General features: G+C 37.7%; 1 protein-coding gene across 1 annotated transcript; it reads right to left on the bottom strand.

Moving 5' to 3' along the window:
- Positions 1 to 96: 96 nt before the first annotated feature.
- col9a1b (collagen, type IX, alpha 1b) lies at positions 97 to 20,873 on the bottom strand. The gene is made up of 35 exons (XM_032552503.1): positions 20,814 to 20,873; positions 18,951 to 20,099; positions 18,745 to 18,802; positions 18,198 to 18,498; positions 17,706 to 17,768; positions 17,564 to 17,599; positions 17,416 to 17,478; positions 16,477 to 16,530; positions 16,074 to 16,109; positions 15,951 to 15,974; positions 15,799 to 15,852; positions 14,574 to 14,627; positions 13,226 to 13,258; positions 13,077 to 13,133; positions 12,942 to 12,995; positions 9,762 to 9,815; positions 9,580 to 9,633; positions 9,415 to 9,468; positions 9,285 to 9,338; positions 9,144 to 9,197; positions 8,997 to 9,050; positions 8,807 to 8,860; positions 8,147 to 8,191; positions 8,008 to 8,061; positions 7,877 to 7,930; positions 6,590 to 6,643; positions 5,862 to 5,933; positions 5,678 to 5,713; positions 5,560 to 5,604; positions 5,433 to 5,465; positions 5,205 to 5,351; positions 3,090 to 3,144; positions 2,042 to 2,230; positions 1,867 to 1,944; positions 97 to 930 (listed from the first exon to the last, which is right to left on the bottom strand). Exons 4-35 carry the CDS (start codon positions 18,270 to 18,272, stop codon positions 734 to 736), a joined length of 2,040 nt encoding a protein of 679 aa, XP_032408394.1. The 5' UTR covers positions 18,273 to 18,498; positions 18,745 to 18,802; positions 18,951 to 20,099; positions 20,814 to 20,873; the 3' UTR covers positions 97 to 733.
- Positions 20,874 to 21,593: the final 720 nt, after the last annotated feature.

The following is a 21,593-nucleotide window of genomic DNA, read 5'->3' as shown; positions in this document are numbered from 1 at the left end:
TGTTAGACTGTTGCACATTTTTCTCACTGGCAAAATCTATTCTCATTCATGAACGGATGCATCCTGTTATTCTGTACAGTGAAGCAAAGTCTCACATCAGGAGTTTTTTTTTAAATTTTTTATAGGAAATATAATTAACCACATTTCACAATTTTTTTTTACAGATTTACAAAATGTACTAAAGTCAGTGTGACTTTATGAAATTTTCAGCCTCTCTGTTTTATTTGCTCATAAAGCAGTCAGACAGGAAATCAGACTTTTGGACTTTAACAGAGTTGCTCTTGATTGTCTTTTCACAAAGACAACATCATAAGAGAAAATAACGCAAAATCACAATAGACTGATTGGCACTGGGGGATTCTGTGAGCTGTTCTGTGAGAAAGTGGAAGAGAAAATTCAAAATGAGGCGCATAAAGAAAGGATGGGATAAAAGGAAAATGGGATAAACAATATGTATTTTTTGATCATTTCATTTAGAGATATGAGCCCAGTTCTGGGCTTATTTAAACACCTCTCATCCAGAAAAGCACAATGAAATAAGCCCTTTTTTTCACAAATCAAAGATGATGACTCCTTTTGATGGAGATGGTTATTGGCAGGAAACATGCTCACACAAAGAGGTTAATGTATCAAAGACACCACGGCGACGACGGCCCCTGGGAGGAGAGCGTGACAAATGCTGTGTGCTCGGGGAGATTATCCAGCAGTCTTTGTGTCTCTGCCAGAGTGGCTCTTAGTTCCCTGTAGGTCCCTTCACATCCAGAGACTGCTGGACAGCCCCTGCCTGGAGGTTGCAGGCTGACGGGTCACAATAGCCGTTCAGGCCAGCTGGACCAGGAGGACCAGGCACGCCAGGCTGTCCTGGCACGCCAGGAGGTCCCCTCTGCCCATCCTGACCATCTTGACCATACCCAGGTTTCCCTGGCTCTCCTGTGATTACAAAATGGGTGAATTAAAATTGCAGGTTCAACTTTAAAGAGACTATTAATTTGTATCGGGTCCAAATATTTTTATGCCATCAAATATTTTTATTTTTTTTAGTGGTGTTTAGGATTCTATAGTGCTGTGCAAACGTATTCATACCCTTTAAATGTTTGACACAGCTCTACAAAATTCCATACGTTGTATTGAGTTTTAATGTGATAGACTATACAAACTATAGTAGCACAAATTTGTGAAGGAAAAATATATCAGCTCTAACAATGGTATCGGACGATATTTGTCATCTTTTAAAATATCAGTATTGGTCCAATAGATAAAACTCGCTGCCATTTGGTTCGAGAAGGTGATATTGTACATATAGAAGTGAAATATACAGTATACCACATATATTTTGGTAAATTTTTGTTATAGGCCATAATATCAACTTTAATATCGGATATCAAATTCGGACACAATTTTCACATTAATTTGTCCCTAATTCCCAAATGTTTTCACTATCATTATCTAAAAGAACGACTAACATGAAAGTCATCAAAGGTCTAATCTTAAAACCAAACTTTTTCACCTATGTGGAAAATTCTATGTGTAGGAAAGCAATACTTTCTAGTCCTCTGAAACATTAAAGAGTGCCAGCATCATTCCTCGGAAGGGAAAGAGAGACTGGTCAGCTTTGATGGGAAGATGGACACAACCAAATATAGGACAGTCCTGAGTCCTGCTGAGGTAGCAGGCCTATCCACCCTCTAGCAGGACAACCGCCCTATAATAGAAGTCAGAACTACAATGGCATGATTTAAAACTGGCCCAGTCAAAGTCCAGATCTAAATCTAATTAAGACTTTCCTTAATTAGAGAAGTCGTCAGATCGACATTCAAAGATCCAACCTGACTGGCCTGAACTGCAACATCATAAATATATACTCACCTGGAAGCCCAGGAGGTCCTGACTGGCCTTTAGGTCCTCGTACAGTGGGCCCTCTGGAACCTCTATCTCCCATGTCACCTGCAGCAGATTAGTAAAAGCAGTTGTACAAGTTGTTCCACTGTCTCCTGTCTCGTTTGACCAAGTTTGACCCTTTAAAAGAGAACACATTTAGTACCTTTGGGACCTTTATTTCCCATTGCCCCTGGTGGTCCTTTGAGTCCTGGAAGGCCCCTTGCTCCAGCTTGCCCTGGAAAACCGTTGTCTCCTGAGGGTCCTGGAGGCCCAGGAGGGCCAGGTTTTCCTGGTAAACCTGCAATGCCAGACTCTGGCCTCCTTAGACTAGCAGCTAACTGAGCCAGCTGCTCTGTTGAGGAACAAAAGAAAGAAGACGATTATCAGCATGAAAGCTCATTCACAGCTCATAGCTATGAAGGGATCTCTAAGCACATAACGTATCATAATAAATAATGCAGGAATCTCACATGGCTTATTTCTGACAGCTCAAAGCAATGCATGTTGCAGAGATTATGCAATGTCTCCTGCATGTCTTAAACATTGAATTTAAGTGAGGTGAAACCTTGGTCATAATATCCCTTGAGCACCTTCTGTTGTTTCTTTTTTAAATAAGCATCACTAAGCTGAGCCAAACAGAAATAATACTCTTCATTTACAGCTATACAAAACAGAAACTTTAAGCCCACAGTGCCAACAAACTAAAATTAATCTCCTGTAGCTTTTATCTTTTTATCTAGATTTCAGTTTTCTTGTGTCTGAAGGAGATTCATGCCACAGAAGCAGCTAGGCTGCTCATTTTTTTAAGATTTCCTTTCCTGGCTGACTTTGCTCGGAGCGGGAAAGAGCAGGTCTCCTGGAGGTGAGATTAATTTTTCAACACGGCGGGTATAAAAAAGTCATGAGAGCAGGAGATGAGTTGTGAAGATGTAAGAACAGAAGAATGAAGAGAGCAGATGTTGTGACTTCAGTGAAACATTTCAAGGGGCTCAGAGAAGGATGCTTTCATCCATCACATGAACAGAGACTGAAGCTTATTTCATGTTTTTGTTAAAGGACCCTCCGGTTTTTTGACCACAGACCATCCAGCGACAGCCCTGATCAATGAAACAACGCTTTAAGGCGGTAATGAGAAACATTACAGCCATGAAATGGGACACAAGGGAATAATAAATGGGGTCAAAAGCTTTGCTTTTCTTCTCTTTTCTTACCTTGCATAACTCGCATGCAGACTTGCTTGATGTGCTGATCGCTTGGCTCCTTGCCCTATAAAGGAAAAAATATTTTAATAGCTTTCATCTCAGTGCCTGAGACATAGACTCCATGATGCCGTTTGCTCATTTGCTTTAGCTGAAAGACTAAATGGGTGAAGAAAATTAATTCTATTTCTCATTAATAAAAGAAAAAGGCTTCTTTTTGTCCCTGCATCCGAAGTAGAAATGTTGAAAACAAAACATTTAATGGAATTTACAGCATTCAGCTCACTCTAATAAAGAGGCATACAATTTCTTTTTTTTGTTGTTTTTTTTCTTCGGCTGCAGGCAAGTAAAGCCAAACAAGAGACAATTCACTTTAAACAAAGTTTGATATAATCCCTGTTGTTTCAAACTACCTGACTGTATGTGCTTAGAATTTGTCCCGGTCATTTTCCATATGAGATAAACCCATCGCTTCTATCCCGAAGTTTTATTTCTCGTTTTATATTCTGGTGAAGGATGAAAGCGGAGCTATAGGAGCGATGATTCCCAAACACTGTTCATCGTGTCACAGGCACTTTACAGAAGGTGCCAGAGTTCCAATTTTTTGTGAATCATTGAGGAGGTTGGAACAATTCTTTATATATTGTACTGTAAGTTAATCTCTTTGCTCTTTTTCTGGTCTTAATTTATGTTTGACCTACTTATTCAAACTTAATTTGATTTGTATTAAACTCAGAAAAGTGTTGATTGATGTTTTTTATAGACTGGAAACGGTGAAGCTTCTTAGATGCAAATTATTTAATGAACAGGGAACAACAGTAGCATAAAACTAGTTTGAAAGAGGTTCATTGGAGGCAGCAGTGCCCTGTTTCCTATTAAGTTGCACGTTAAACGTCTTTGGGTATCTGTAAGTCTCATTTCACTTTAGGCTCATTTGTTGAGGCCTTTAAAAGTAATTAAGGGGATGAAGTTTAAGATTTTCTTTTTTTAATTAATGCTCAATAAGATTTTCTGTGAAAAGTAAAAGTAGCTTTAGGTTACAAGTGGTGATACCAATTGTGATTTTCTTAACTTTTGCTTTGTGAGCAAATGTAATAAAAAGTCATGTATTTATCATCCGTTCTACCCTTATCTGGAAATCAACCTTTGACATCTTAATATTATGTTTAATAACCCCTGGTTTAAAAGTAAAAAACATAATTAAATCCAAAAATTGATTCTACAGAGGAAAATTCCTTATTTCATGAATATAAAGATGTACCTTCTTCAAAATGTACCTTTTATTGAAATATCACAATCCAACACAGGAAACTAGCTTTGAAGTGTGAGCTTTGAAGATTTTCTTTGTACTCAAACAGTCCTCATCACAATTCTAGTTTTTCATGTGAAGTAACTATTATCTTAAAGCTACTTTGTACTTATGAATATCAATTCACACCTGACCTGCTCAGATGGTAAGCTTTTGTGTCTTTCCTATTTTAAGAAATAAAGCATATTTATACTCCAGAGGGGAAAAAAACTCATATACTTATTTACTTGAATCAAGAAAAGCATCAATGCAAGCACTGAGACTATTACAAAAAACTTAATGTTTATGTTCAACTGGAAAAAAATGAAATAAAAAATCAATCAAAGGTTGGATTTGTCAAAGTCTGTTACTATGTGATCATGCGACTCCTGGGACTCAATTTTGTAAAATCAATTTAACTTGAGAAATATCAAACTGGGATATTCGTTCCTCTTGTGTAATGATAAAATATCTAACTCAACCAACCATGTCACACGTCTACAAGTGTAAAAATGCCATATTTATTCAGACATGACAGAAATGATGAAAGTATCGCACTGATAGTTGAAATTTTCATTTGATCATATCGAGGATAAAAAAAAATTTATTATATAAACAGAAGCCTCACTCTAAATGTATTCTGTATTTAAACATCTAATCCCTGCACAGCACAGAGAAAAGTTTAATTCAGAATCAGAAAAGCAATGAGAAAGAATAAAACTCAGACGTCCTCCAGGCTTCAAATCGCTGGTCTTTGACACTTCTCTGAGGGGGTTGACACATCCTCATGTTTTAGGAGTTATTTTCTGAATTACTTGTGTTTTCTGTTTCTGACCTACCGCAGGCCCCTGAGACCCCCGGATCCCACGTGGACCTCTGTTCCCCTGCATGCCTCGTGGTCCAGGTGTGCCAGGAGGGCCCTCGATGCCAGGCTGGCCTCGGCGTCCCTCAGGACCCCTTTTGCCAGGTTCACCAGAAATACCAGCCTGCGAGTAAATCATTTAATCACCACACAAATATTACAAAAGTGCTAAACTTTATTGGCATTTATAGAAACAGGGACCCACCTCTCCTTTTGATCCAGATTCCCCGGCATCTCCCTATGACATCATTGAAACTTAATAATGTGCTCTGGTGCAACCAAAAAAATGTATGTATATTTTGATTGTTGTTAGCGGTCAGGTAAGAACTTACAAGTTCCCCTCTCTCTCCAGGATTTCCCTCATCACCTTGAGCCCCCTGTCAAAGCAAAGCCTGTGTATTAATTTATGTAAAGCAAATACTTTGTTGTTGGCATTGATGTGTTTTGTACTTGTTCTCCTTTGGGTCCTGCTTCTCCACGCTCACCCTGTAATTAACACATTGAAGGGGTTACCCAGACAAACCAGAATGCAAAAGTGAAAATTCAAAACATAAGGCTTTGTTTATGTTTATATATGTTGTGATTTGCTGACTGGTGTTAGCTGCTCTTGCATGAATATGTCTTCATTTCTTACCTTTTCTCCCTTCACTCCAGGCAGGCCTGGGGGCCCTGGGAGACCAGGAAGACCAGGGTCACCTTTTGGTCCCTTTAATTAAAAAAAAAAAAAACATCTAATGAACAGAATGACATCAGCAGGATTTGAAATATTGCAATCAAAGGGGAAAACAAGAGGCTAGATTATTATGACGGAGCATCATTCATGCTGAAACTGCTTCAACAACCGAACATAAGGGTGAAGTTTGCTTTGTGTCAGTTACATGAGCGCAGGGTGAACGTTATTTTAAACTATAGCATCAGGATTTTCTCAGGTATGTTTCTGTGTGCCGCTCTGCGTTTGATCACCGACCAACAGAGGAATGCAGAGGAGACAGAGAGCTCTTTCAGCCTGCTGCTTAGTCTCCCCTTACTGTGAAAATAGACCTCAAGTGAGATCCAGTCTTAGAGTATTCTCCTAGAAATTCCAGAGAAACAATGACCTGCCCGACAGACTCCCAACGTTTTCCTCTTGTAAACTTCCTTCATTTAAGGTGTCAGAAATGTGTGAGATAAATACTCTCACAGTGTTATGAGTCTTTCTATGGTTTTTCTACAGAATCAGTTATTGCATGGTCCCATTTATTGAAGAATGTTAAAAATTCAAGATAAAACTACATATATACACATTAAGCTAATATATAATTTATTACATTTTATCAATCTAAATATGCATTCATGTTCTTCAATTTGTGTTTTATGACTCACCCTTGCACCTGGCTTGCCAGCTGGACCTACAGGACCTTGCTCTCCAGGATCTCCCTAAGAGTAAAATGAAAACACAATGAAGAGGTCAAGGGAAGTTAAGTTCAATGCATGAGAAAAAAAAAAAATCATAAGTATTAGCTCCACTCCATTCTGTTTTACTATAGCCAGGTCAAAATGAAATCCAGTAATATGTCCAAAGATTTGGCTGTATTTTTGTCCCACTTAAACTTTTCAAATAATCAAACATTAAAACATTTTAGACCTTGATCACCAGAGCAGATAACCAAGAGGATGTATTTTCTTCCAATAACGATTACTCTTACATCACTGTGGAGGATCTTTGGCCAGTTACTGTTTGTTGATTTGTTTCTATTCAGCTGCATCAGATGGCTTCGAACATGAACATGTTTAAGGTCTGGCCACAGATTTTCAGTTAGATTTTTAGTCGATACTTTGAGTTGCTCACTCAGAGATGGATTTCCTGAAGCAGATTGTTCTTCAGCAAAGCCTAATTCAGTTCAAGCTTAAGGCTACAAATAGATGACCATTTTTACACACTTTATTTACTACTGTTGAATCATGAACATTAATGACCACTGAACTTGTACACTGATCTTAAATTGTTTATGCCATGTTTTAAATGTCGTACAAGTGTATGGTTCTTACTGTAATTGTAAAGCACTTTTATGCTGTAATCCTGTGATAAGTTCTATACGGACATAGCTCACCTAATTTCGTCTCTACATACTTGTTTTTGTTTATTTTGTGACGTCCTGCATGGGGTTTTGAACTAAGTTTTGATAGGCTAGCTTCGGCTTGGTGACCTTTTCCATATTGATAGACATCACTGACTTTCTTATCTGTTACTGAATTTCTTTTATTTGGATTTTATCCAAGAGATCTGTTGACTGTCCCAGTCTGAACCAATTTAATTTGTGATTCAAGACTATCTTTCACATAAGGCGGGTTTAGTTTGGAAAACTAAACCCCCTTTCTTAAGCTGCTACCCCCCGTGACCCAAACCAGGATAAACGGAAGAAAATGAATGGATGGATAGTTTGGATAACATTTTTTGCTCTTAATAAAATAAATCATCAGTGGGAGACTGCTTTTTATATTCATTTAGATATTTCTGTCTGAAACTAAACATATTGTTATGATCTGAAACATGCAAGTGTGACAAATAAAACAGCAAGTAGGCAAAAGATTTTCAGTCCAAAGAAGCCCAGCTGATTTCGTCAAGTCCTTGACTAAATGCTTGAAGGTGAATCAGGAAGAAACACTCACAGGCTCCCCGATGGGTCCGATGGGTCCCACTTCTCCCTGTTCTCCCCTTTCACCCTGCGGTGTAACAGTAAAATTATGCAAAAAAGACTCTAACCGTGCTGAGGTTTCAGAATGTTTCTGCTCACACTTACTTGTTTTCCAGCAGATCCCAATGTCCCAGGAAACCCAGGCTTCCCAGAATCTCCCTGATTGGAAATAAAAAAATCAGCAGTCATGTTTTTGATGACAAAAAAAAAGTGATCATTGCTATTAATTGATAGAGCAATTAACCTTTGGGCCACTCAAGCCTTTTGGTCCAGGTGTTCCAGGCAAACCCTGAAAACAAAAAGCAGGTTGTGAAATTTTTCAACAATTTATTTTAACCTAACAAGAGAGACAAATAGCATATCACGGAACAGATGACATTAAATGAAAAATAACCCATGTTCGGTGTCTTTCTTGGCCTTCACAATGTTTTGTAAATTATTTGCAGTAGTTTATATTAAATGGTATTGGAGTAAAGGGGGTTCCAAACAAATTCACACCATCGGTTTGTGTTAGTAGAACACATAAAATCCTAGTAAAAAAAACACTAAAACATCTGAAAATAATTACATTTCACTGCTTTTGCAAAGAGATGCAAATTAAAATCATTCATAAGGTTGTTTCTGTCAGCTATGTTATAAATTGATAGCCATTATTTCCTAGAATCAGCCAAATCAAAAGGCACTGAATATTTTTCTGTATCATCTCAGAGGCTTGGCTCTGAAACCTATGCTATTCAAAAAGAAGCAAAAACATTTATTAGGGAGTTTTAAGTCACTCCAAGGCAGGAGGCAAACTGAGTCCTGCTGTGCAGAAACCAAGAGCTTCGATGCTTTAAAGTGCACCAAAACAGTTCAGTCCAATTACAGTCAGCCAAAACAGCTTGAGGTCAAGGGTCATACTCACAGGAAGCCCCTGAAGTCCAATCTCTCCAGGAACTCCTGGCTTGCCGATGTTTCCCTGCAGAGAAACATGGAGGGGAAAAAGTCTTAGCTACCTCAGCTTCTGAATGTTAAATAAAGTTCTAAGCAATGCCTTCATGTCAATGATTGAGGCATGTAAAATGATCAGTGAAACAGCGCAAATCACTCTCTACCTTTGCACCCGGCAACCCAGGAATGCCATCACGGCCTTCAACACCAGGTAATCCCTGAGGGTAAAGAGAATACATTAAAATATGTGTCACTTAGGACAACATATCTGAGACTAGTGAAGGATTATTTAGCGATGATCAGAAACTTACAGCTTCTCCTTTTGGACCTGGAAGCCCTGTGATCCCCTGTGGCCCTAAAACACCCTAAATGACAAACAACACCCAGGTTTCCAGAACTATCTTATACCCCTGATTTATTTGTGTCTGTGATGTTGAGGTTTACCCACTAACCATTTCACCTTTAATCCCAGGTTCTCCCATTACTCCTCTTTGACCCCTGTCTCCCTGAAATAAGAGGTCAGAACATATAATACACAGCTGACACACACGTACATAGACATGTTCTGACTGACGAGCTTACAGTGGCCCCCGCAACTCCCTGTGGACCTGAATCTCCATCAGGACCTCGAGCTCCCTGTGGTAAAACAACAATTTATTTTTTAATAAATGAAGGTAATTGTGTAATTAGAAGTAATTAGGAAAGTTGACAAGCACAACTACCCTAATTGTAATTCAAAAAACGTACTATCTCTCCCTTGGGGCCCATCATTCCCGTGGCTCCACGTATTCCCTGTGGTCCCTAAAATAACAGTTGGATCAAACAGAAATGTCAGAAGGAAAAGGATGAGGATGACGCAAATATGAGATTGAACTCTGATTAGAAAAATAAATACCACCTAATATCATGTAATAGAGACATTATCTCACCGTTGGACCCTGGGATCCAACATCTCCTGGACCTCCCTGGTCTCCTTCCCCACCCTGAGCAAACAAAAGAAGGGAAAAAAAACGACAGACGAAAAACAGAATGACATTAATGAGACGAAACAATGAGCAGCAGCCCTAACTAAGAGTGAGTCCTCTAGTCTGATTAGGACTGACGTTCCATCAGTTTCTTTTCCAGCAAAATGTTGACCTTATTTGCTGTGTGTTAATTATACAGAGAGGCTGCCACTCTAAATAAAAGTCTCATGCACATTTCTTAATGGATTTCATGAGTGAAAAAGCATTTAAATACAAATTGTGAGACAAATTGTTCCAAAGGAAAATAATCATTACAAATAATTCCCTATTCTGCATCAGAGGTAAGAAGAGGACGTTCTTACATTTGGAAAGATTGTGCTTCATGCCTGGAGTTTTTAAAATGTGCTCTTGTTAAGAACATTTTATTGCTTTTATATGCAAATGTTGGGATGAGAAGGATGTTTAAAAAATGAAAAAAATAAAAGCGGCAGGGAGGTGGAGTGAATTTTAACTAGTAGGAATAAAACTATCATTAAAAGGTTGCCAATTGATAAATAAAATGTTAGAGACTGTTGTCCTAAGTTTTTACATATTGACCTTTGTGTTTCTTGCGGGTGAGGTGTCCTATCTGTTTCTGTAGTGTGAGGTGGAATAAAAGGGAAATGGTTCTGAAGCCCTTGAACAACGACTGTACACAACAACCCTTAGCAATGATTGAAAGCAGCTTTTAAGTTTTAAAAAATTTAGGCTTTTTTATTATTATTTATTAACATATAACAATACTGCTGCGAACGTCCTTTATTTTATTTTTTTTTTCTATTTTACACACAAAAAAATTACAACGAGACAGACAACTTGAGTAAATACAAAAATCAAGGTTTCAAATAATGGTTCCACTTGTTATATTAAAAAGAAAAAAAGAAAATATGTAAAAGAAATTGCCCTCCTTGTAGGATTATGAATTTACTGTAATAACCATATTTGAATTTAATAAGAATAATAAGAATAAGAATAATGTATTATTATTAATTTAAAATTAAATTAAGCCTAATAATAATTTGTATTAATTTAATAAGCAAAATTCACTGCAGCTTTTTCATCTCTCCCAGGTGTCATTACAGCCAGACCTAAAAGACAGAATCACTTCAGCAGAATCTGTCTGGTAACATGAAGTTGGTTAATGGAGCTAAAAAAAACAACAATTGATGCTCAAAAACAACTTATAGAATAGATGAGAAACAAAGTCACTGACATTTATTAGTCTGCAAAGCGTAAGGAAGCAATTTCTAAACATTTGGGACACCAGCAATGCACAGTGAGACCCATTAAATACAAATAGAGAAAACATAAAACAATGGTGACCCTTTCCAGGAGAGCGCAAATGGCCAATCAAGTAGACTCAAAAACAACCCAGAACAACAGTTAAAACTGTTATTATTTTGAGTTGTATTTTAGTGAAACGTGGGTAATTTTCTGTTCTGTTCTTTTCTATTCTATTCTATGAAATCGGTTACTTATATTATCTATGGAAAATGGATGTAAACCTTTCAGTACCCCACCAAAACTCAAAGTTTTGAAGTGGCCTAGTGGATAGTTTGCTATTATTAAACCTTAAACACTGAGTTTAATAGCGGTATGGTGAGGTAAGGTGGCCAGCAGCAGTGCTTTAGACCTTGCTCTCGTTTCATTTGTGTTCTCCAGCAAGACTTGCTGGTGTTCTTCGGATCATTATCCTGCTTCAGAACTGAAGTGCAGTCAAGCTGAAGGTCATGAACTGACAGTCACAGAGTCTCTTTCAGGATTTTTTAATGGGGAGCAGAATTCATTGATCCATCAAGGAGGACATGTTGTCCAGGGCCTGAAGCAGCAATACACACTTAGACCTTCACACTACTTTCTACATGTTTGTCAGTATGAAATTTTTTTCCTGAAATGCTGTGTTAGCTACACACCAGATGTATGAACACTTCTCATAGGCCACACAACATTTTCCCCAAAGGGAAAGCAGATCATTAGGAATACTTTTAGCCATTGCGAGATGGGTCTTTGTGTTCTTTTAGGCAAACTGTTTTTTTGTTTGTTTGTTTGTTTGTTTGTTTGTTTGTTTATTTTTTTGGCTGTTTTTGGCCTTAGAACACTCCCAAGAATGGCATTTTAGTACAGATGTTTTCTTACTTTTGAATCATAAACACGGGCCTATACTAAGGTAGCCAGGTGAAGCCCAGTGCACTTGAAATTCAGTTCTGGGTTCTTTCTGACTTCTTGCATGACCCTTTGATGCACAATTGGAGATGGACCACTTCTTTCTGTGGTCCACTGGAGTTCCAAAGCCTTGTAAATGGCTTGTAAGGAATTCCAGACAGCTGAATATCATGATATGTTGCTTTTCTACAATATTTTTGTCTACTTTATGTTGTCAGACGGGTTCTGTTTAATTGATTTCAAGATTAGTTTTTCAGATTTTTTCTTTTAATAGACAAAATCATTGCATAAACACTACATTTTTACATTTACTCCAGTCATTAACTTGGCATATTAAAATTTACTTAATGATCTGAAACATTTCTTTGTAACAAAAACAGGGCAATCAGTTTTTCACAACACAGTAAATACATCTCAAAATGATTCTCCATTTGAATAATATCCCTATACACCTAAACAGCTGGTGTGTTTTCTTGGTTGTTGTACATATTCAGCATATCTTCGTATATGTGACAAGCAAGTATGAAAATTGCATCTGAGAGGGAGAGTCGACTGACAGTAAATTATATTCCAGCATCAGGGAGATAACAGAAGATGGGACCAGACTCATTTCCATTTATATGGTGCACAGGAATATTAACAGGTGAGCATTGCCATGCTTGCACATCATTTCAAATAAGTTATCCTTTCCAAATTGCAAAAAGTCAGGGGAATTACACAAACGCTCGCATCCCTGCTGTTTTAAACAAAGCAGCATCTGTAAAAGGTTTCTAAAAAATAACAAACAGGTCTTTAATGCAGGTTTTTTAAATGTGGAGCAATGTAAACTGACACTTTTTTTTCAAGAATTTGCATTTTCTAGTGGTAAATGATGCAATTTTGATTAATTTGTAAGTAGTGACAAATTTGAACCTTTTCTCTGAAGCAAACATAATTTTTTACCTTGTGTCCCTGCTTCCCAGGTTCTCCTGCTTCACCTTTTGCACCTTTGTGACCCTGGAAACATCCCAGAAAGATCAATTAAACTGGTAATGATTTTTGATGGATTGATTTTAGAAGAGAAGCAAACAACCTCACCTTCATACCAGGTAGACCAGGATGCCCTGGGGTACCAGGTGGACAAGAGTTTGGACACTAAATACCAAAATAAGTCAGTCAGTCGCAACGCCTGGCACCATGTGCAAAGAAATTACCTCTACATGTTTTTGTATGAAACAATTCTCTACCAGGTCGGAAGTACCAAGCATCCCAGCTGCACCCTGAAAGTGGGAAAAATAAAGTTATTACGTCGACACTATTAACATAATCAGTGCATTATAAACGACCAGATGCCAACCAGCAGTGGGACCACACCAGCTGGGACATAAAAGAGTTTCAACATATGTATTCATGAAACACTGATATCTTATGATGATGGAAACAGATCATAAATGTTGTCAAATAAAGACAAGAGACAACAGGGACCTTGCTTGTTATTTGTGACTTTTAACTGAACACATTCAGCTTTTTGCCGCTGTAGAGACAAAATCTGCCATAATGAGAAACTAACTGATGCATCTTGAATCCGCCCTTAAAAAATATGCAATTACTCTAAATAAATTCAAACATCCTACAAAAGTTCATGTATCTCAGTAATTCAATTTAAAAGGTGAAACTCATATATTACATATGTTTATTACACTCAGACTAATGTAATTTAGTTTTTTATGACCAATTTTGATGATTATGGCTTAGAGCTAGTAAAAACTCCATATTCAGTTTTCTCAGCAAAATACATTTAAACACCAAAGCATTTGCCTAGAGATTAGTATGTTCATGTGCTCTGAGCTTAATACTTGAGTTATTCCTCCATGAATAACTCCACCAATTCAGTGTGGCAGGGATCAGGGTGATCATCCTGTGGCAAGCATCAGTTTATCTGCATTGTTAGGTCCGGTGTCTCTGTTATTTTGCTGCAGGTGAGTTTGCCAACAAATCAAGAATGGTAATGCCATGGCTACTTTTGGCAGAGTAGGCAGAAGCTAAGTCCTACCGGCTTCTGCTGGCAAGCCTTTCTCATAAAGCTTGCCAGCAGAGAGAAGTATCAAGGGCTCTTAAATTTGTTGTCTTTGGACTTGATAAAACAGAGAACACAAGCAGATGGTATGGCCCCCTTAATGTTCACTGACTGTGAAAACTTCACCTTGCACAGGCAACTTTAATTCTGTGCCTCTCCACTCTCCCCACACACTCTGAGACATTGATTTGTAAATGGATTGAAAAATGTACTTCATTATGAACGCGCCCATTTGGGACACTAAGAGACAGTTCAATCTTTTTTTTTTTTTTTTTTTTGCTGCTCACTGTAAGATCTCAGATTAAGATCTCAGTTTTTGGTTTTGATTAGTTGTAAATCATAATCCTGTAATAATAACTTGAAATACTTTACTGTGTGTAGTGAATCAAAATAGGAAACAGGTTTAATTTTTTTAAACGGAATTACTGAATTTAATTACATCTTTGATGATACTCATTTTATTTCAGATGCGCTTGTGTATGAAAACGTATTCAAATTAAACTTGTTTTCTCACTTACTCTGGGCCCTGATGGTCCACGGGGTCCTTGTGGCCCTCTCACACCCATTGCTCCCTATGCAAAAACATAAATGCATTAAAACAAACTAGAGATTAGATTAACAATCGTTCTGAAGATTCCACAGCTGTAGGAATCCTAAAAAGCATTATTGCTTACAATGTGGTTTTCAGTTTAAACTATTTAGCACTATCTTGTCCATGCTTCATAATAACTAAGCATTTTAAAACTATCTGAACTTGCTTAAACTGCTGCTATGACAACTGAGTATTCTAATTAATATAGATTATTTCACCATTCAGAAAATTGTTTAATTGTGCTTATAGGTTTTATGTGTAATCCACAGACTCTGTCAATTAAAAGATATTGAGAAAAACAGAGGTCTTCAGTTCCACAGCACTGAATCTACTAGCCAGTAGATAAGTTACAACAATAACTTATCCTAGTAAGTGTATTAATGAAAAGTATGTCCAAAAGTTGAAGCTGGAATAAAAAAAATGAGGTTATTTCAAAGTATCGCTAAAACTATTTTTAGCTTTCACCTCCATTATATGTGGGTAAATAAAATGCTGAATGTGTAATTAGTCTGACAGGAAAATACTAAAACATTTGAAAACAGATGCAGTGGTGAAGAATATCTTTTTGCAAACTAGTTTGTGTTGCATAGCATATAAATGTGCTGTCAGCTATATTGTGTTTGCATAAATATTTTAAGCACTCCACAGAACAAAATACATCCTTGTGTGGTTTCACCTTGTTTTACTTGACTCCTCAAATTCTGTTTTAATACAGGATATTTTACTTTATCTAAATCAGTATTAAAAATACTCTAGTTTAACTTACATTTGATGTGAAACGCGTTGCAACAATTTTGTTCATTATATGCATAAGACTTCAGATGCTGCACTACAATGTCCATGAAGTAGATCTAAGTCGGGTTATTCTGATCTTTATTTGACATTTCTGAGCAGATACTTAGTTTGGATACACAGGAATTCTTATGCAGAGCTGAGAGGTGTTTTTAAATAGTAAGAAATTATCAAACCATAACAATAACAACAACAAAGAACAAACATCCACATTCCACTTATTAAATTATATTTTGATTCCAAATAGCATAGATTTCATGTTTATTTAGTTATTTTTGGTTAACCTTTTTTTGGGGGGAAGGGTTACCATTATTGGATTTAAAACCCCCAAAAGAAACAAATTCTTGTTTTTTACTTACAGGAGGTCCAACTTTTCCCAATTCACCCAGAAGTCCTCCAGGCCCAGGTGGTCCCTGTTTAAAGGTACATTTCATGTATTATATAATATTGGGGGTTTTTTTGTTCATTGCAAATGTTTGTTTTGATATTGTTACATATAGGAGTTATTTACAGGGGATCCATCAGGCCCGACATCCTAAAGGGAAATTGGCAGTATGAAAATTGGGTTTGTACAAAACACTAAAACTGGAATATGTGAAGATATAATGACTCTTGGACTGCCATGTTTACTCACAGCAGCTCCACGAGGTCCGGACTTTCCAGGTTCACCCTGAAGAAAAGAAATAAACACATTTTATTCACAAATACCGCAGGAAGTGAGACAAACAGAAATACTGAGCGAGTAAAATTAAGCTGTGCGAGCTTGCAGACAGTCAGAATTAACATTCCACCGGCACAATCATATGACTGGGACTGGGCATACTTGACCCAGCAATATTAAGCCTAATGAGGAGCAATGTTGGAGCTTCATGCCCTGCAGGGATTACTTAGGCTTGTAGGATTATGTCTCATTTGTCAAGAGGAATTGGTTTATGCGCTGCGACTCTTGCTGCCAAGCCAAAACAGCGGACAGCAGCTTGGCACAGTTTCCCTGACAACCTCCGAAGTGCAAAAGTAAAGGCTCACTGGTCACTCACTTTCTGTCCCGGGGGACCATCAGGCCCAGGGTCTCCAACAGGGCCGGTCAAACCCTATAGCAGAAACACATCCAGATAAAGTTTCACATTTTGAAGCAAATTAGTATCAATGTTTTCAATACATATAGGTAGAAATCTATGTCCCACATAAGAGTATCTTTTTCAAATTCCATCAAAATCTTAATGTATGTGTGACATGACAAAACACAGTCATGCTTATTAAACATTTACATACAACAGAAGGTTTTCCTTTGATCATACATTGCATCTGTTTTCAACTTTAAATAGCGTATATAGAAAGTTATCTACCCTAAGTCAGACATCTAAACTCTCAGACTGTTCAGTTGGGAGCAGCTTTCATGTCCGGATCTCTTCAAACAAACGAACTGAAAGAAGTCATTCCACACCGGTTTGAGGATTCTCAACAGGAGACACTAATAGTGTCTCAATAGAGCACCTATTGTTTTCAGAATCCTGCTACGTATTCTCCACACAGGTACTAGATAGAAGTGTTAATTTTTCCTTTAAACTGGGAATTTAATAAAGCACGTAAAATATAACTATTACATTAAGGTAAATTATAATACAGTCATTTTTATAATTCCTTCAACAGCTAAAATGTGCGATTTATTGGCTCTTGCTATCCTAACCTTGCCCTCTAACTTAATTATACTGAGGCGTGATTCTGCTCTGAATTTGTTAATCCTGTTAAATAAATTCCTTACATTTTTTGCACCTATCTTCCCTCAGTAACCCCCTGGACACATACAATGCTCCTAGGTCTCTACAAAACTAGTGTGAAACATGAGCTCTTTGGTGGGAGGATAACATTTTGCAGTTCCACCCACAGAACCAGCTCAAAGGTTGCAAGCTGACCTCGTCATGACCATTAACATGGCGAGCGGCTATTATATAAAACATGAAACAAAGACTACTCACAACATTTCCAGGAATTCCGGGTAATCCTGAAGAACCGGGTTTACCTGCATCCCCATCAGGGCCCTACGGGATTAAAGGTCCCATAAATGATTTACCAGCAATTGTAGGAAACAACAAGAGATTGAAAATTGATAAATCTCATAGTTACAGGAAAACCGTCCTGGCCATCTAACCCCCGTTCACCCTGAAAGAAAAGACATGCGATTTTATTGGTCAACAAAAGCTAATCACAAACATTGTTAGCATTTTTATCAAAATATGAATATTTTTACAAAGCTAAAGCAACTCACAGCTATGCCATCAACTCCTGGGACTCCTGGGGGTCCAGGTGGGCCAGGGGGCCCTTGATTCCTCTGTGTGAAATGGTTATATTAGAAAAATAGGAAAGGTTTTATGCTGATTTTTATTTGAAGTTTCTACTAAATTTGTCCTTTCTTAGATTAACATGCAACTGTACAGCTAATGTAAAAGAAAGAACAGGTGCACCACTTCATTTCATGATGCGAGTTAAAATCAGCACACCTGCCTAGACTGGTACCTGCCTATTTCTGATAGAATACCAGACTTGACAAAAAAATAAAGTTGCTGTAGGAAATGTTCAGTAAATTGTCAGTAGATTGTCAAATAATTTTGTTTTATAAAATAATCTGAACAATCAATCACAAAAGTTTGCAAAAAATTATATTTTGCATGCAAATAGAGGATACTCATTTGCTCCTCTGCAGAATTAATCTAAAAGTTAAGACAGAATCACATGGACAGAAGCATATCAAAGGTCTTACTTGAGAGAAGCAAAGGAGAACAAGCTGCAGGATCACCACCAGAAAAGACCCGTTAATGCCTGCAAACCCAGCCATGATCTTCCCAGGAGCAGGAAAGGGTGAACGTTGGAGTCCTTTCCTCTGGATTTGTTGGCTAGAGGGAGCCCCCGTCAAAACAAGGCAGCTAAGTCCACTCCAGCTTTCCTGCTAGACGATGCAAGGTCCCAGGGCTGTCAGGAGCTCATGCATATTCATATAGAGAGTGGAAACAGAAAGGAGATTGGAGGAGGCCTTCAGGGGCCTTCACAGGGGAGGGGCCACCCTGCAGTAAGCACCAATGAGCACCGTCAGCGGGCAATTTAACCTCTGCTACAACCAGACTACAAGCAGTTTGTCCACACTTTTCATTTTATGTCCAATTGATTTTTATTGTTAAAATTTTGAAGAACAATACTTTTTGAACCCTATTTAAATGTGTTCCTGTACTATCAATTATTTACCTTTAGATCAATATCTAATAAACAGAAACATTTGTTTCTGACACTTGTCAGGACGCTTTTGCTCTTACTGTGGCAGGAAGAACATGTCCAGCCTCTGTCCTGGGTCAGCATTGACAGGAGTTCAAACTACATGAAAAAGGAAAAAAACAACATTACAAAGAAATGTCTGCAGAGATATCTTTAAATAAAGCAGTGTCTAAGTGTAAAAAAAAAGAAAAAGAAAAATAGAGAGGAAAGGAAACATAAACAGAGAAAGAAGGGAAGATTTTCCTACCATTCTTTCATTTCGTTGCTCTGTTTTGTTGACTGGCATGAAAAAATGCCTCATGGCCCTGGACCAAACCAAAACATCTCTGAGCAACTTTCTACAAGCAGACATGAATTATTGAAGTTAATTTGTTATTGAAGAATAAATTATTGAAGTTTAAATTACTTTAAATTCTCAGTTGTCAGAGGGCATATGAAACTTCCCCCAGGAGGAAAATATAATTAGAACCACTTCTTTATGCTCTTTTTTTTTTCATTTTATTTCTTAGTAGTATATTGTCCCTAAACAGACGTACGAAATGTTGGTTACTTTTTATCCAGAAATTGTAATCTTTTCACAGTTTTGCTGTGTATGTGTTTGCAATTGTAGCAGGACACACTGGCTCCTTCTTGAGCTGTGCCATCACAGCGACTGAGTTTTTTGGTGTAGTGGAATATTCTGAGAACCAAACATGACTGTACCGCCATAAAGGTAAATTCCAGCGATACTCCCCGTAGTTAAACTGTTTTAAATCAGAAAAGATGGACTCTGAGGACTGTGATAAAATTAAGCACCTATTGCGTTTTAGATCTACAGATCACAGTTGTTAAGATGCCATATTGTTGCATTGTTGTGCAGCTCAGATAAAATCAGTCTTTGATGTTCAGCACCATGGACAGGGTAAGTGGGGTTTAAAACAACTCAGCCACTAGATGTCAGTCATCACCCACACATAAAAACAAACAAAAACCCCACCCACTGCAGTAAACCTTGCGTTTATTTTGAAGTTAAAGCCAGGGTCTATCTCATAAGAGCCATCATGAAGAGATGGTACTGCAAACTTCCTAAGTGCTTCTCTTCTTGCCAGCTCAGCAATGTGGAACTGAGACATAAACAATGGTTAAATACAAAATCATCAGATCCTGGAGCATAATACTTTCAAGAAACTCAAGCATGAATCTTGTCTTTTATTTTACTTGGCACCATCATTATTGAATTGATTTTTAAGTCGCATTTTCCATAATGTGGTGCAATACCTACTCTTTTGGGACCTCCAGTGGTACTCGAAATCATGTTCCGTGATTCAACCTTAGAAATTATTTTCCTCACCGCTCATTTGAGAAAATGAGAACCCCTCCTTCACATGAACGCCAGCTTGAGGTGAAATCCTCACAGCTATAAAACGGGGGGAGAAGAAAGCAAAAGCAGTGTGTTAGTAGTCAGGGTAAGTCTGCGCGTCTTGTGGCGAGGGAACAAAAGCTCTGTGTTTGGAAAGCTGTGACACTGCCTTGAATAAATATTAGGCTATCTTTCTGAGTGTTTGTGATTCTTGCAACAGGACTTAAGCTCTCAAGATTAACTTGTTTTTACTAAATGTCAGAATTGGAATCTAAAGGCTTTAATTAAGTGTGAATAAATTGTCTGGAAAAGAGCTATGCTTCCATTTTCCAGGAGCTTGTGCTGCTTTGAAAGCCTGATGCTTTTCAGCAGTTTGGCTCAGGACTTATATTTTATTATTCCACATTTGCCACAGTTGTACATGTCAGTGCATTTTAAAATAAGGTTAACACAAACCACAGTATGTGCAACATAAAATATTGACAAGCACAGCAGCACAGCAGAGAAGCCAACTGAGGAAAGGCAAAACAATGCAAACATACATCTTTGTGGTGTAACAAACTTGCAGACCTGAAAACATAAAACAACCTAAATCACCAAATGACTCATTGCATAGAAAGAAATTACATTGGTCATGTTTAAAGCAAAGCTTGGTGGTTTGTATTGCAAAACAAAAATGTCTTGCTTAAAGAAAAGGTTTTGTTTTGTGTTTTTATTAGTCATCTTGTTTTTATATCTCTGTGTGAGTGCTAAGCAGCACAAATTACTTACCCTGAAAGGTCCAGCGCAAAAACACTGTGGAATCACAAAGCAGCAGTAGCAGCAGTGCGAGAACAGCGTGGAGTTTCTGAAATACAGAATCAAAAACAAACTGCTTGTATCACTTTATGAGATAGAGACAGTTTCATGCAGAGTGGAATTGTCGTTTAATTATTGCATTAATGCCTGATCTGCATCAATAAACGGACATGCAGCTGAGACAGTGACTACTAGAGTAATTCCTTACTTTGGGAATTCACCTATTTCACAGATTGAATTGGAATGTAGCAATAGATATTTGGTTATTTTTAGTCTCACTTCCAGGAGTGAACATAATCTTGCATTGTCACACTGTAAGTGGAAGTGAAAAACTTCAGATCACACAGTGAGGTACCTGATAGGTTTTACTAAGTAAACAGTTTCCCCAATGTCAACTCTGCATTCCAGTGCCCTCCTTGGTCTCATTGTTTAGTCTTTACCGCCGTTTGTAACAGTGATGAAAAACAGGGAATTACCCCAGGATGACTTTATTTTTCTGCACTTTTGGAATATAATTCCTTCCTTTCTCTTGGGCTGGAGAGTATTCAGTTTACGTAGTTCCAATGCAGTCAAAAAATGAAAAAGCCCAATGTCTGATAAAACTTAGGCCAGGGTGTGTCAAGCTAAGAGGCTTTTCCGCACTTTTGATTGATGGTAAGAAATAAATGCTGATGAGATCCGGATTTTAAAGAAATGTTTTGTGGTAATTGCTTCATGTGAATTTTATGGTTTGTCATCGGAAACTGATGAACT

This window comes from Xiphophorus hellerii, chromosome 22, assembly GCF_003331165.1.
Source record: "Xiphophorus hellerii strain 12219 chromosome 22, Xiphophorus_hellerii-4.1, whole genome shotgun sequence".
Lineage (NCBI taxonomy): Eukaryota > Metazoa > Chordata > Actinopteri > Cyprinodontiformes > Poeciliidae > Xiphophorus > Xiphophorus hellerii.
This window is presented reverse-complemented; position numbering and strand designations above follow the sequence as displayed.